The sequence below is a fragment of the Oxyura jamaicensis genome, chromosome 1 (assembly GCF_011077185.1).
Source record: "Oxyura jamaicensis isolate SHBP4307 breed ruddy duck chromosome 1, BPBGC_Ojam_1.0, whole genome shotgun sequence".
Taxonomy (NCBI): Eukaryota; Metazoa; Chordata; class Aves; order Anseriformes; family Anatidae; genus Oxyura; species Oxyura jamaicensis.
This window is the reverse complement of record NC_048893.1, coordinates 57,508,588-57,521,052: the sequence shown is the minus strand read 5'-3', so window position 1 is coordinate 57,521,052 and position 12,465 is coordinate 57,508,588. Positions and strand designations below refer to the sequence as shown.

The 12,465-nt window shown below is 44.9% G+C and overlaps 1 protein-coding gene across 1 annotated transcript in view; it reads right to left on the bottom strand.

Annotated features, from left to right (window-relative positions):
* PAH (phenylalanine hydroxylase) overlaps nucleotides 1-8,565 on the bottom strand; it is a 38,171-nt gene extending 29,606 nt beyond the window's left edge. The window contains exons 1-2 of the mRNA XM_035341757.1: nucleotides 8,411-8,565; nucleotides 3,925-4,032 (exon numbers count right to left, since the gene is read on the bottom strand). Of these exons, the coding sequence (XP_035197648.1) occupies nucleotides 3,925-4,032; nucleotides 8,411-8,452 (150 nt within the window). The 5' untranslated portion in view covers nucleotides 8,453-8,565. The remainder of the gene's footprint in view (nucleotides 1-3,924; nucleotides 4,033-8,410) is intronic.
* Nucleotides 8,566-12,465: the final 3,900 nt, after the last annotated feature.

The following is a 12,465-nucleotide window of genomic DNA, read 5'->3' as shown; positions in this document are numbered from 1 at the left end:
GCATGATATTTTGCTTATATGTTATGTTCTGTTTCAGACAGATGTTAATTCCAGTTTGGGTTTCCTTGCTACCATCTCCTGTAATAGCATAACTCAAACAAACAGAGTATTGCTGCACCAAGCAGTGCCTTAATGTACAGTGGGTCCTATTAAAATTAAGTCAGTTTAAAGACTCTGCTGATGGGTTTATGCTGTCTCTACAGCCACCCTCAAGCCCACAAAGAGGACAGATTTTCCCAAACAGAACCCATAGGGAAGCTGCATCCACACTGTGATGGATAAAGATTATGTATAAAAAGGCCTTTCAAGTGAAAATAATTGGGTTTGATTATTTAACCCAAAAGCAAATCTTTACCACATGCCAATATACATACAGAATAGCTAGTGTGAAAGGAAAGTGGATTCAGTGTTAATGATTTGTTTATTGCTAGACATGACTGAGCTGCTGTTGCATCTGCTTGTTCTTTTCAGAGGTTATGCATTAGTCCAACACTGAAACACAGTGGAGAAAATGAATAAAGAATAAGAGAAAAGTAGACATAATAAAGAAGATTTGGGACATAGAGCCAGCAGACGTAAGGACCTCAGTACATGGAGGAGATTCTTCAGGAAAATAATAATAATAATAATAATAATAAATCCTTCCATCTACATAGTCCTCACTTTAGCCACAATCTTGAGTGTAGCTGGGACCTCAACAGAAAGCAAGAGTTTGCATCTCTGAGCAAAAAGCAGATGTGAGAACAAGTGGCACTCTGTCAGCTGCATGAGCAACATTGAGGGATGTTTGTGCAGGACAAATAATAGATTATTCATCAAAACACAGTGAAATTCCCTTAAGCTTGATGTCACAGTTGTAGTTCTGGATGTAAGTCTGTGCCAGGAACTTGTGCTCTGTAGCAACTGGCCTTGTGCCTTCACCTGCCTGCATAGGAAGATCCCCTACCTTCAGCCCACCCAACACGGGAGCTTACCCAGTTCATCCAGGCTGTGTTTGGACACCACTTCTTTCTCTGGGAGTTTTGCCTCCTGGTTGAACACGGATTACATCTAGACAGGGGAGCAGCCATGATGCTTGATGTGCCACTGGTCCTGGGCCTCCTCTTACCCAGGCCTCCAGGCCCAATTGCAGGGTTGGGCTGGAGCACAGCACTGCTCCCCTCAGGCTCCTGCTCCAGCAGACACCGGGATAGGAGCCGATGCCTGGCCCAGTGTAAACTCAGCATGGAAATGGGGCATGGGCAGGCTGTGAGCCTGGTGGTGAAGAGGTACTCCTGCATCCTGGGCAGGAACACGAGAGTGACAAGTTCTCCCAGAATAGCAGAAATTTTGCTCCAGCTGTAAAACCAGGGTGAGGATGAACCTCCCCATGTCCACATGAAGACTTGCTTTACAGTAAGGCAGCCTGGCTGCTGCTAGCACCATGAGGTCTCTGCTTCTTTGGGTGTCTTCTCAAACAATCATGTTGCAGTCTGGACCTTGCTTTTTGCCTTCTTTGGCAAAAAAAAGAAGGCAATCCTCTTCCTCTTCAGAGAGGATTTCTTTTCAACACTTGCATATTTAAAGTTCTTTTAATTCTCTGCCTTCCCCCCTCATGGCCCAGAGTAGTTCTGTAGGCTGACTAGAAAAAAGGCAAAATCCTCAAAGAGGAATCCTCAAAGAGCTGGAGGCACAGCCCTTCAATAACTCCCAAGTGCAAGCTGGGAGGAAGAAAGGGCAGAGCCCTGCTCTCTGCCTACATTCCCACGCCCTAGTGCCCAGAGACACCCCGACAGCTTTGGCAGCCCCAGCCATGGTCAGGACCAGGGAGGGTCCAAATTCATCACATATAGCCAGCCCTCAGCCTTGGCACAAATAGCTGTGGAGGTACGGCCCTCTGCAGGGACCAGCATCTGTGGTTCTGCTCCCGCTCTGGGGAACAGTCTGATCGTATTTTGTGGCTTTTGTGTTTTTGTTTTTTTTTCCTACTTCATGTGGCTGTGTGAGGCAACAACAGCCAGAAGAGCCACATCTCCTCCCTGTGCCACCCCTCTCAGACCTACTCGCCGTATTTCCTCAGGCCAGCACCAGCTCAGTGGCTATAACCCTGGGGACAAGCCTGGGGTCTCCCTCTACAGAAAAGCCCACCAACAACGGGTCTGGACCAGCTCCTGTAGCTAACCTGGTTCTCACATATGATTTTGTCAATCAGGGAAGGGATACCAGAAGAAAAATCTTCTGGAAGTCTTCCGCCTTGTCCCCATTCTTATCTTCCTTTCAGAGCACAGAGGGCATCACCTGCATATCACCACCTTCTCCAGCTCTGCTGTAGGTGTCTCAGATCACAAAGTCTGTCCCTCTGAGACACCACAGTCATGGCCCAGGCAGGAAAGGGTGGAGGTTGTCTCAGCCATGTAGGCCAGTCACTTACATGCATGACAAGGTCCATCCATTTCCCAACAAGATTGCCAACAGAATTCAAATCTTGCCCAAGAGCACCTATGCCAGGCCTTTTGAAACCTTTTTGCTGGGGGAGGCTGCAAGTTTGTCCAGGTAGAATTGGCCTCATTGGGATGGAAATCCACCCGCCCAACAATGCAGAGCTCCTAAGACTGAGCTTCCAACCCCCCTGTTGCCATTAGAGTTGCAGGGGAAAACCATGATTCAGCTTGCCTAGTTTGGGTACCTGCTTTGGAGTAAGAAGAGTCGCATCCTAGATGCAGCTACTTCTCTCCTTCCTACACCAAATCCCATACAGAATTTTCCCTTAGAGCTGGTAATAATTTGCTTAGTAGATGGCAATCCATTTAACAAGAAATATCAACAGCCTTTCTTAGTTCATTTACACCTACTGCCAACATACAGACGTTTTGCAGGACTGTGTTACAGTAGTCAGTTCACAGATTTAGACCAGCTCTGCTGTCATTAGCATGAAATCTCCTTTATCTTAATGATTCAAATATGGCCTATAACTCATAATTATTTTTCATTTGTGCTAATAGTGCACAAATCTTTCATTTCCCAGTCAGTTCAGTTTATGAATGGAAAGCATGCAGACCACAACTTATTACACTGTAGTATAGACAGAACTGCTTTCAGGCACAACTATCACGTGATGATTTTTTTTTTTAAAAAAAAAAAGTTGCAAAACCAATATAACAGAGTGTGGGAGCACAGAGTACACAGCTGTATGTGTTGCAATAGAAGCATGCTGAATTACAAGGATTTCGTGCTTTTTAAACAGCATCCATGACATCTGGGAAATATTTCTTCAAGAATAAATAGGCACACAATGTCCTGAAAGGTAAATGTCTCCTTGTTTCCCCCAAAGCTTTCCAACTCAGCCAGTACAAGTTCATGAGTTCCTTGGGAGTGAATAAACTGCAAAATATTGTCATTCTGGTGTTGTTTCAGAGGTATCCTCGGCCCCTCTGTAGAAATACCATTCGTGGGAAGTGGTGAGTTTGTTTATATCAGATGTACTGAGGTGGACAAGAGCTATGAGGACAGTTGCTCACTCCAGTAGAAATGCTTCATGCCCCACAGCTCTAGTTTGGGTTATATTTGCCTTTCTATACTATACATATACCTACTCAAATGCCAACCCCAGGTTATGACCCAATTCACTTCTGTGTCTTATTCTGGCAGTTACAGTGGAATACTTATTAAATGTAGAAAAAATCATTATTATTTTTTTTTTTCACCCTTGTGTTGGTTAAGTGTGGAGGTCTAAAATTAAAAGCTTGAAAGTTAACTTTTCACTTAAAAAGGCAACTCGAGCTCCAGGACTTTAAGTGATTTTAACTTCAGAAAAGATACAGTTCCTATTTACCCCATTATGGCAATGAAACGGAATTAGCAAAGTGATAATAAACACCCTGGGCCAATGTTGCTGCAATGGAAAATTTAAAGACATGGTCGGGTCTCCTGAAAAAAAGCATTTACCTCAAACGTGCGCAGAACTTTAGCCAGTGCCCCAACTTCTTCTTTCAAAGAGAAGATCAAAGAAATCACACCATTTTTATTTGAGGGCTCTTCAATGTACATAGATTCCTGAAAGAAAATAACAAGCAAATCTTTAAGTTCACCCCAGGGGCCATGCTTGCCTTTCTCCACCGTCATTTTGCACTGTATCAGTGATGTAGAGAGGACATACAGATGCTTTCAGTAGGAATCAAGGCAACTGTTGCTTCCAGGGACAGCTCTGGACCTGCTCTTATTTATCATGGTAGAGGCACAAAACCCATTCTTGGAAACTATGTCCCATGTGTGAGGAAGGTATTCAAAAATGGGAGAAAAATAGCCTAACTCAGCCCTGCTTCACTTCTCAGGTGTATCGAGCTCAGGGAAAACTGGAAACATTACTGTACTTTGGTTTCAGCTATGGTGGAAGCTCTTCAAGCTTCCTTTTCATTAATGCTCAGGATTAAGAAGAGCAAGGTAGATGAGCTCTGTGCAGAGATACAGGCCATGATCTGCATTTCCCTTCACTTCTGTTTGTATCTTCCAGGTAACATCAGGAGAGGTGGTAGTCACAAGAGGGATACAGAAATTTGTTTAAAAACAAAATAAGATACCACCACCACCCCAAAAAAAGGAGAAGGGGAGAAAATGTTGTCACAAATTTTAAATCTTCTGTAAATCCCGCAGTGATTAAAGACTCAGAGCAAGATGTGTTTTCATTTATGTTTATTCCTGACTCTTACTTTCCAAAACACAATTTCCAGTACTCCCAAGCTGGAGGAATGTTTATTTTAATTTTTTTCATGGTTCTCATTACCATAATGTCTTAATATGTCTCCGTACACGTGTTTCACAAAACCTTGGTTACATAGGGAAGAGCTATTTCACCACTTTAGGAACAGGAAACTCAGTCATGGAGTGGGGCCAGTTTTTCAAAATTACCTGGGTACCTTACATGGAAGGTAACAGCCTGCTGATTTCCAGAATTGCTTAACTTTTCCACTGTCAGCATAAATGAGCTGAAGTTGCGCCAGGGGAGGTTTAGGTTGGATATTAGGAAAAACTTCTTTACTGAAAGGCTTGTTAGGCATTGGAATGGGCTTCCTAGGGAAGTGGTTGAGTCACCATCCCTGGAGGTCTTGAAAAGGCATTTAGATATAGAGCTTAGTGATATGGTTTAGTGGAGGAGTTGTTAGTGTTAGGTCAGAGGTTGGACTCGGTGATCTTGGAGGTCTCTTCCAACCTAGATGATCCTCTGATTCTGTAAATCTTAAGCACAACCACCACAAACTTTTGGAAGTCACAGTAAGATCTTATTTGTGTGTTGTTTGTGGCCTTGGGCAAATCACCCCGGATGGTGTTTCAAAGATCACACCAGACATCAGCAACACAGAGGGTTGTAACAGAGGCTGATGTAACAAGTCCTAGGTCAAGGCCTGACTCAAGGTATCCACCCTTTCAATTTTTCTTTATTAAGACCTACATTTTCAGTCAGAGTCCATCCCTGTTTTAGCTATTGCTAAATTTAACATATAAATCAGAGCATAAAGAGTCTCAGTTCCCAAATATTGTCCTTAGAAATAGCAAAAGCAGTCTTTGTAGCAGACAGATTAATAATGAAATCCAGCTGCCCAAAAGCCATAAAACTCTTGGTGGGACTACATTTTCTGAGGCAATGTTATAATGAACTGCCTCTTTTTTTTTTTTTTTTTTTTTTTTTTTTTTTTTTTTTGGTAAAATAAATAATTCCTGATTCTTCAGGCTGTCTTTTAGGCTGCTGCTAATGTGAACATTAATTGCTGGAGTCTGACAACAGATTTTTCTACCTAGCTTTATTTCCAGTGGTCACACAGATTACCTACATGATTTCCATCCTTACAGGGAAACTCTGGTGGGAACTGTAGTAGAAATATTGGTCTTATGGACCAGAGAGAAGATTGTCACCTACTCAACTGTGCTATGTCTTGGAGCATCTCCCTGTTCTCTGGCTTCTCAGCCAACCATGGAGCTGGCCTCACTCTTAGCTGGTAGGGACCGAGAGGAAAAGCAGTCAGAAATGGTGTGGCAGCTGGCTAATGAAAGCCATTTGACATCTGAAGCAACCACAAGGGAAACCAGTGACAGGAGTCTGTCAAAAAGTAAACAAAATGTCAGTAGCTTGGAAATTTTATGATAGTTAGTGTAACTAAAACTGTCATCTGAAACTGTGGTCCTGCATGGCTTTGCTGTTACGATTTCTCCATCTCAACCTGTTAAATTCACCCTAAGGACAGAACTGAGTTACACCAGTCTCTGCTCAGTAGACCAAGAATTTGGTTTTCATGGTCTGCTCTAGAAATGTTTTTAAAGACTTGTAGTTACATTTTTTTAAATGTTCTTGCCAAGGCATGCCTCATGGACCAGGTCTGTTGCAGGTCTGTTGACTCTGTGTGACAAAGGAAGAATTTGTGTTTTGAACTTCAGCAGAGGATATAATACAAGACTCAAGTCCTACAAGGTAATTTTGATATTAATTAATCCCCTTATACAGTGATAGCTTCTGATTGGTCACTAGCCTTGATATGCTGAGATCAGCCACTTTTAGGCCATTCTCACTCATTTTCCCACTCTCAAATTGGTTTATGTTGTGCTAAAAAGTTGCAGAAGGCAATAGGCACTAATCCTGCAAACATGGTGACAATTGCTTAACTTTTTGCACATCTGCATGTAAATGTAGATCACTGGGGTGGTCTTTGTACAAAAGTCAGTGCATGCCTAAGTCTGTCCACAGAAGTGGAGGCTTTCAGTGCAAGAAGAAAGACTAAAACCATTGTTTTCCTGACAGGTACAGATCTTATCAATATGTATGGAGGCAATATACATCAATAGATACTGGAGCCAACACATCAACACAAACGCAGGAACTCACACCTATTGCTGAGCTTTTTGTCATATATATGCATATTTTTAAGTGTTGATCACAGCTAATCCGTTCTCAATCCTAATTCTGATTTCTTGTCTCTCAATCTGTTATATAGAGATGAAATGCCACTTCTCCTGTGGCATTACAATTCTACTCTTTTGCTACTGTGATTGTGATTAAGAGTTGAACAAATTGTTTCATTGTCATTGAAACACTGTCTATATGATACGCATATGTGACCTATAAGTGTATAAGAAACAGTTGACAAATACAGACAACCATTTCTGGACCTAGCATAGTCTCTTGCATCAGTGATGTGTAGATGCAGGGACAGTTCGCCTGAGTGCAATGCAAATCTATGTTCTTAATTAACTACTTCACACAGAGATTGATATTGCCTTTCTGACACGTGGCAGTTTGGGAGGTCAATAATACAGACCTGTCAGCCTTCAAACTCATTTCTGGGTTGTTTAAAACTTCAGAGTGAATTCCAACACTGCTGATGCTATAGGAAGTTTTTTTCTGTAGTTTCAAAGAAAGTAAAATATACAAAATAGTGTAGAAATAGAATAAATAAAAAAAAAAAAGGAAAAAAATATTTCAATGGAAATAAGATTCCGAAGTTATTCCTAAAAATTGAACTAGTTTCCAAGCCATTTAAAGTCAGTTTCTTAAGGTAGCTAGATACTCAGCTCCCACAGATTTCACTGGGTCCAAGCAATTAGACAGCTTGGAGAAACAGCAAGGTGGAACAGTAGCGTATCCCTAGGGGAGTTCAGCCTCAGCACACGAAGCAGTAGGAAACCAGGCTTCCTTGCCTGCTCTGTACCTAAAAAGACTTGTAGGAAATGAAGCCTGTTTTTTCACATCTTCCACAGTTTGTCCCCAGCTTCAGAGGCATTGCGCAGGACAGAATTCGGTCCTAATAATTAACCATGCGGGCCTCAAGTTACATCACTTGCTCCTACAGTATCTATAGTGCCTGTAATCGAAAGTCATGGGTTTCAGTACTTTTCTGTATTTTCCAAAACAAAGAGTTCAAAGAAAGTCAGTAAACATCCAGAAAAAAAAAAAAAAAAGGGGGGGGGGGGAATATGTGTCAGAGTGCTAAAAGTTAACAAACAGCTCCACAAGAAGAGCATACAATTTCCCTAAACTAAAGAAGACAGGTTGTTCTCGTCACACAGGTTTAAGAGATCTCTAATTATTTGCTGGTCTTTTCTTCTGCTTCTTCTATTTGCCATATACACAAGGATACATTTACAGAGGTCCCCTGACCTGATCTGTTGCCTCTCCTTCCTTTCCCCTGTTGGAATGTTTTCATTTTTGCTCTCACCGCACATCTGTGAGCACAATTAACTCCAGACAAACACGCCGGCTGCCAAAGGGGACAACGGTGGCAACCAAGCACCAAAAACCGTTGAGACAGGAGCGTTGTTTCCTCCCATCCTGGACATCTTAGAGAACAAGAATTTGCAAGATTTTGCAAGGAAACAAGATTTGCAAGCATGGGGGGGGCACGGAGGGACTCCCTGCGAACAGCGGGCACACAGGCCCACTGCTTACCTGGAAAGGGTCGCCGTTCATCTTGCAGTGCTGCGCGTCCATGTTGCGGAGGTGGTGATGCCCACACAGGGAGGATGCGGGTGAAGCCTTCTGACCTTACCGTGGTGGCCAGAGCTCCGTGCAAAGGTATTTAAAGTGGAGGAAGAGAGGCAAAGCCATCCCCTCCTCCAGCTCCCTCCCCCCAGATGCCGTGCCAAGGGGGCGTTCTCCCTCCACGCCCCCCCACCCACCCAGCCCTGGCACATGGACAAGCCAGCCCTTTCGTCCCCCACAGCGTGTAGCAGCACTCCAGCATATTGTTTCTATCTGTGCCCAACGTGGATGAGCGGCATGCTTTGAATTAGCAGCCTTCCTTCCCCAGATCAATGTCAGCCGCAGCTTTCATTCCTGCACGTCAACGCTTTGACTTGGGATCAGCCTTCCCCCTTGTCCATTCCTGCGGCTGTGTGTGTGTTTAGCAACCGGTGGGTTTCCCTTCCACGTGACTGGAGATTAGATGTTCTCTAGGAACCTCTCTTTGCATGCCAGACATGGGGCACAACTCAGCAGCAGCTGGACTGTTTGTCTTTTAGTGAGGCCCTTTGGGCTGCATCCAAGAGGTCAGAGAGCAGGGGACAACTCTGCACACCAGGCACTGGAGATGACAAAGGCCATGTATAAAGCATTAAACAGGTGTTTACTTCATGAACCTCACTCTGGGATATGGATCTCAGCATGGGGAAAGTGAAGGAGGTAAATGAAGAAAAGGAGCAGGGAGAAGGCAGAAGAAATGCAAAAGGTGTGCATTTGTTTTTAGGTATGTCAACCGTGGAGAGCTACAAGGGGAAGAGGGGGAACATGAATGAATTCAGAAATGGTTAGTAAAGGGTTGGTACAATCCAGGCAACACTTAGTTTGGAAAGAGTCACCAGAGGAATGAAGGAAAGTTATAGCCTGATACTAGAGGATAGGTGAAAAGAAAAAAAAAAGAAAAAAAAAAAGAAAAAAAAAAAGAGAATGGTCAAGGTCTATTTTGTTATTTGGAAGGTTTAAGTCTACACCAAGACAGGCTATGTCACAGCAGGTAATCTTGCTGTGTTTTTCTGATGAAGATAAATTCTGTGGAACAGAAGAATCAGCCCTTCACAGTTATTTGAGACTTGAGGGAAACTCTACCACATGCTCCAGAACAAATTCAGACTGGTGAATTTTAACCAAGACTTACCATGAATTATTTGTAATTATGAAATTCAGTAGCTGGAAATCTGATCAGTAGAGAGCCACTTGCAAGAATCTTAGTCCAAACCCATGATCAACCCCATGACCATCAAGTCAGAATCCAGCCCAGTGAAATTATGTACTGTATAATGTGCATCTGCAGTAACTGAGAGTTTTGGACACAGAACACACATTTTTCAGAGAACCTTCTTGCTTGTCCATCCTATGGCCATATGCACAGGTAGAAAGTGACTTTCTGAGATGAAAATCCTACATTCCAGCCAACAGCCAAGGTAGGCAGCCAAATATGATATACACGTGCCACCCTGGACAGTGCTGGCACCAAAACACCAGGTTGGGGCAAGGAGAGATTGTGCAGTAGGTGAAAGGCAGGTTGACCTTCTTACCTGCCATCAGTATGAAAACTACTGTTTTTGAACTGTTCAGCCAACAGGTTCACTATGGGAGGCAGCGTTTTTGTCCTGTGTTTCTGCAGCACCCAGCACAGTTTTGTCGATGATAGGGGCATTGAAGGCCATCTCACAAAATAAATAAATAAATAAATAAATAAATAAATAAATAAAAATGTGTGATGAGGGTGGCGATAACACTGATTATAGTAGTCCCTGTGTAGGGCAGGACAGCTTCCAGTAACTGTTCTTGTTTGCTTTTTGCTTTGCCTACATGCCGTACCTCTCTACATGGTATGTTTTTCAAATAGATTTTAAAACACTTAAATACATGTCCTAAGTCTGACCAAAATAGCTATGTCATCCAAAGTCATAATCTATTTTTTCAATCATTTGTGACTTCCTTTTTCTTTGTTTTTCTCTTTCTACTAACATTTGTTCTTTGTTTCCTTCTCTGAGTCTTTCACATGCACTGAGTCTTTTTCCTTTCTTCCATCCCTCTACTCCCCTTTTCTTATGTTTTGCACCTTCTGTTCACTCTACCTTGACAGTAAAGACAAGGTAAAGTGAAATACTAGATACACTAAATATTGCTCATGCCAAATCCTTGTAATTTTTTTTGACTCCTCCCACACTCTGTTTTTTCTATTTATATTGCAAGCTTATCTCTTATTCTTATTGCTACATAATCATAATGATATCACTAGTGTGTTGCCACTGGCTCACTGCTTAATCAGCCTGGACCTTCAGAAATTGCCTGGTAGCAAAAGTCACTGGCTGAGGGAAGCAAAGCTCCTTCTTGCTAGGAGGAATTCCCAAATTCTCTTGTTCTGGAGCAAAGTAGTGTGTGAGTTTGTGTGTGCATGCATGCACAAGCTAGCTTACACTCCAATGCCATTGCAGCATGAACACGATTGCATCAGTTCTGGTTACTTTGGATCGTTTCTGAATCCAAATTGCCTGAGCTCTCTTTGAAGTCGTAGTTCAGCCTACCAAGTGCAGGTCCTTTGCCCAGCTGTGACATTGCTAACTGGGATTTCCCACTTGTGTTTCAAGTTGTCCCACAGCTCTGGTTCCTCAGCCCCTGGGTGAGCACCTGAGCCTTGGGCTCTGCTGGTCCTGCTCTGGGCTCTTGCTGCAGCACCGTGAAGCCCCACTCCTTCCCTTCCGGCCTTGTGCAGGTAGGCACCGATGTCCCGCATTGCCTCCATCTGAGAACAACTTCCATCCCTCAGAAATGCACACCCCACACACAGCCATTCCTGGCTGTGCTGCTCAGCCACAACTAAAAGGGCTCTTTGCACAGAAACTTGGCTGGTTCCCTGGGCGGCATGCTGCAAGTTCAAAGGGCCACAGACTTTGGCTGCTTTTCAGACTGCTTTCTCCCCCTTCTGCCTTTATAGGCAGAGTTTGGAGAGCGGCAGCTTCCCCGGAGCCGAGATTTTTCTGGCTTGAGCAGGGATGCGAGGACACCGGGACTATCCTTAGCCTGTGGCCCCCTGCAGGTTCGGGATGTCCCCATCGGGCTGAGAGAGCAGTGAGCGATGGAGAAGGGCTTTTCTAGAATCTGCTGAAAAATTCCCAAATGAGAATTGAATGAGGAAACATGAATAAGGCAGAGGCGTGTCCCCGGTAGATATTCTCTATGGATTTCCCAGAGGTCTCCCGGTGCTGTAGCTCCCCTTAGGCACCAACCGAGACTTCTATCCTCCCACCCTCCGGCCGCAAAACCTCCGGGCCATGTTCCCCGCTCCTGGCAGAGCCAGGCTCGCCACCCGCTCCTGCAAATGCCTCGGGCTGCCCCTGCCCAGCCCCGCTACCCCCGCGGGTGGCCGGGAGGTGGCACTGTGTCCCCGCGACAGCGGCCGGCGGGTCGGGGTCGGGGACGGGGATGGGGATGGGGATGGGGACAGGGAGGCGGCTGTACCCCCGTGCCCCCAGGGGGGGTCCGCCTCCCAGGCTGCAGCATGCATGACCCCAAGCCCTCTCCATCCCGGGGATTGCCACCTCGGAGGGGACAGCCTGGGGAACCCACCCCTACCGCCCTCCGCTCCTCCGTCCAACATTTTCCTGTCCAAAAAGTGTGTGCTGGAGAGGTTGGGCGGCGGGGGGGAGTGGGGGGGAGTGGGGGGTCAGCCCGGTGTGATTTATCCCGGCCGTGATGGACGCGGGACGCGTGGCCGCACAATGGGGCCACCGGCGGGACAGGGGCAGCGCTCTGCGTGCTTGGGGCCGGGGGCGGCAGCGCCCTGCGGGACCCGCGGAGGGGACATCGGGGACGGGGACGGGCTGGGGTGGGCGGCTGGGGTGGCTGCTGCTTTTTTTTCCCCTTACCCCCTCCTCCTTTTTTTTTTTTTTTTTTTTTTTTTTCTTGCAGCCCTATATGCAAACTGTCACTTCAGGTTAGCACAAGACCTGATGTAGCTCATTAGCATGAGCTGTATCTAA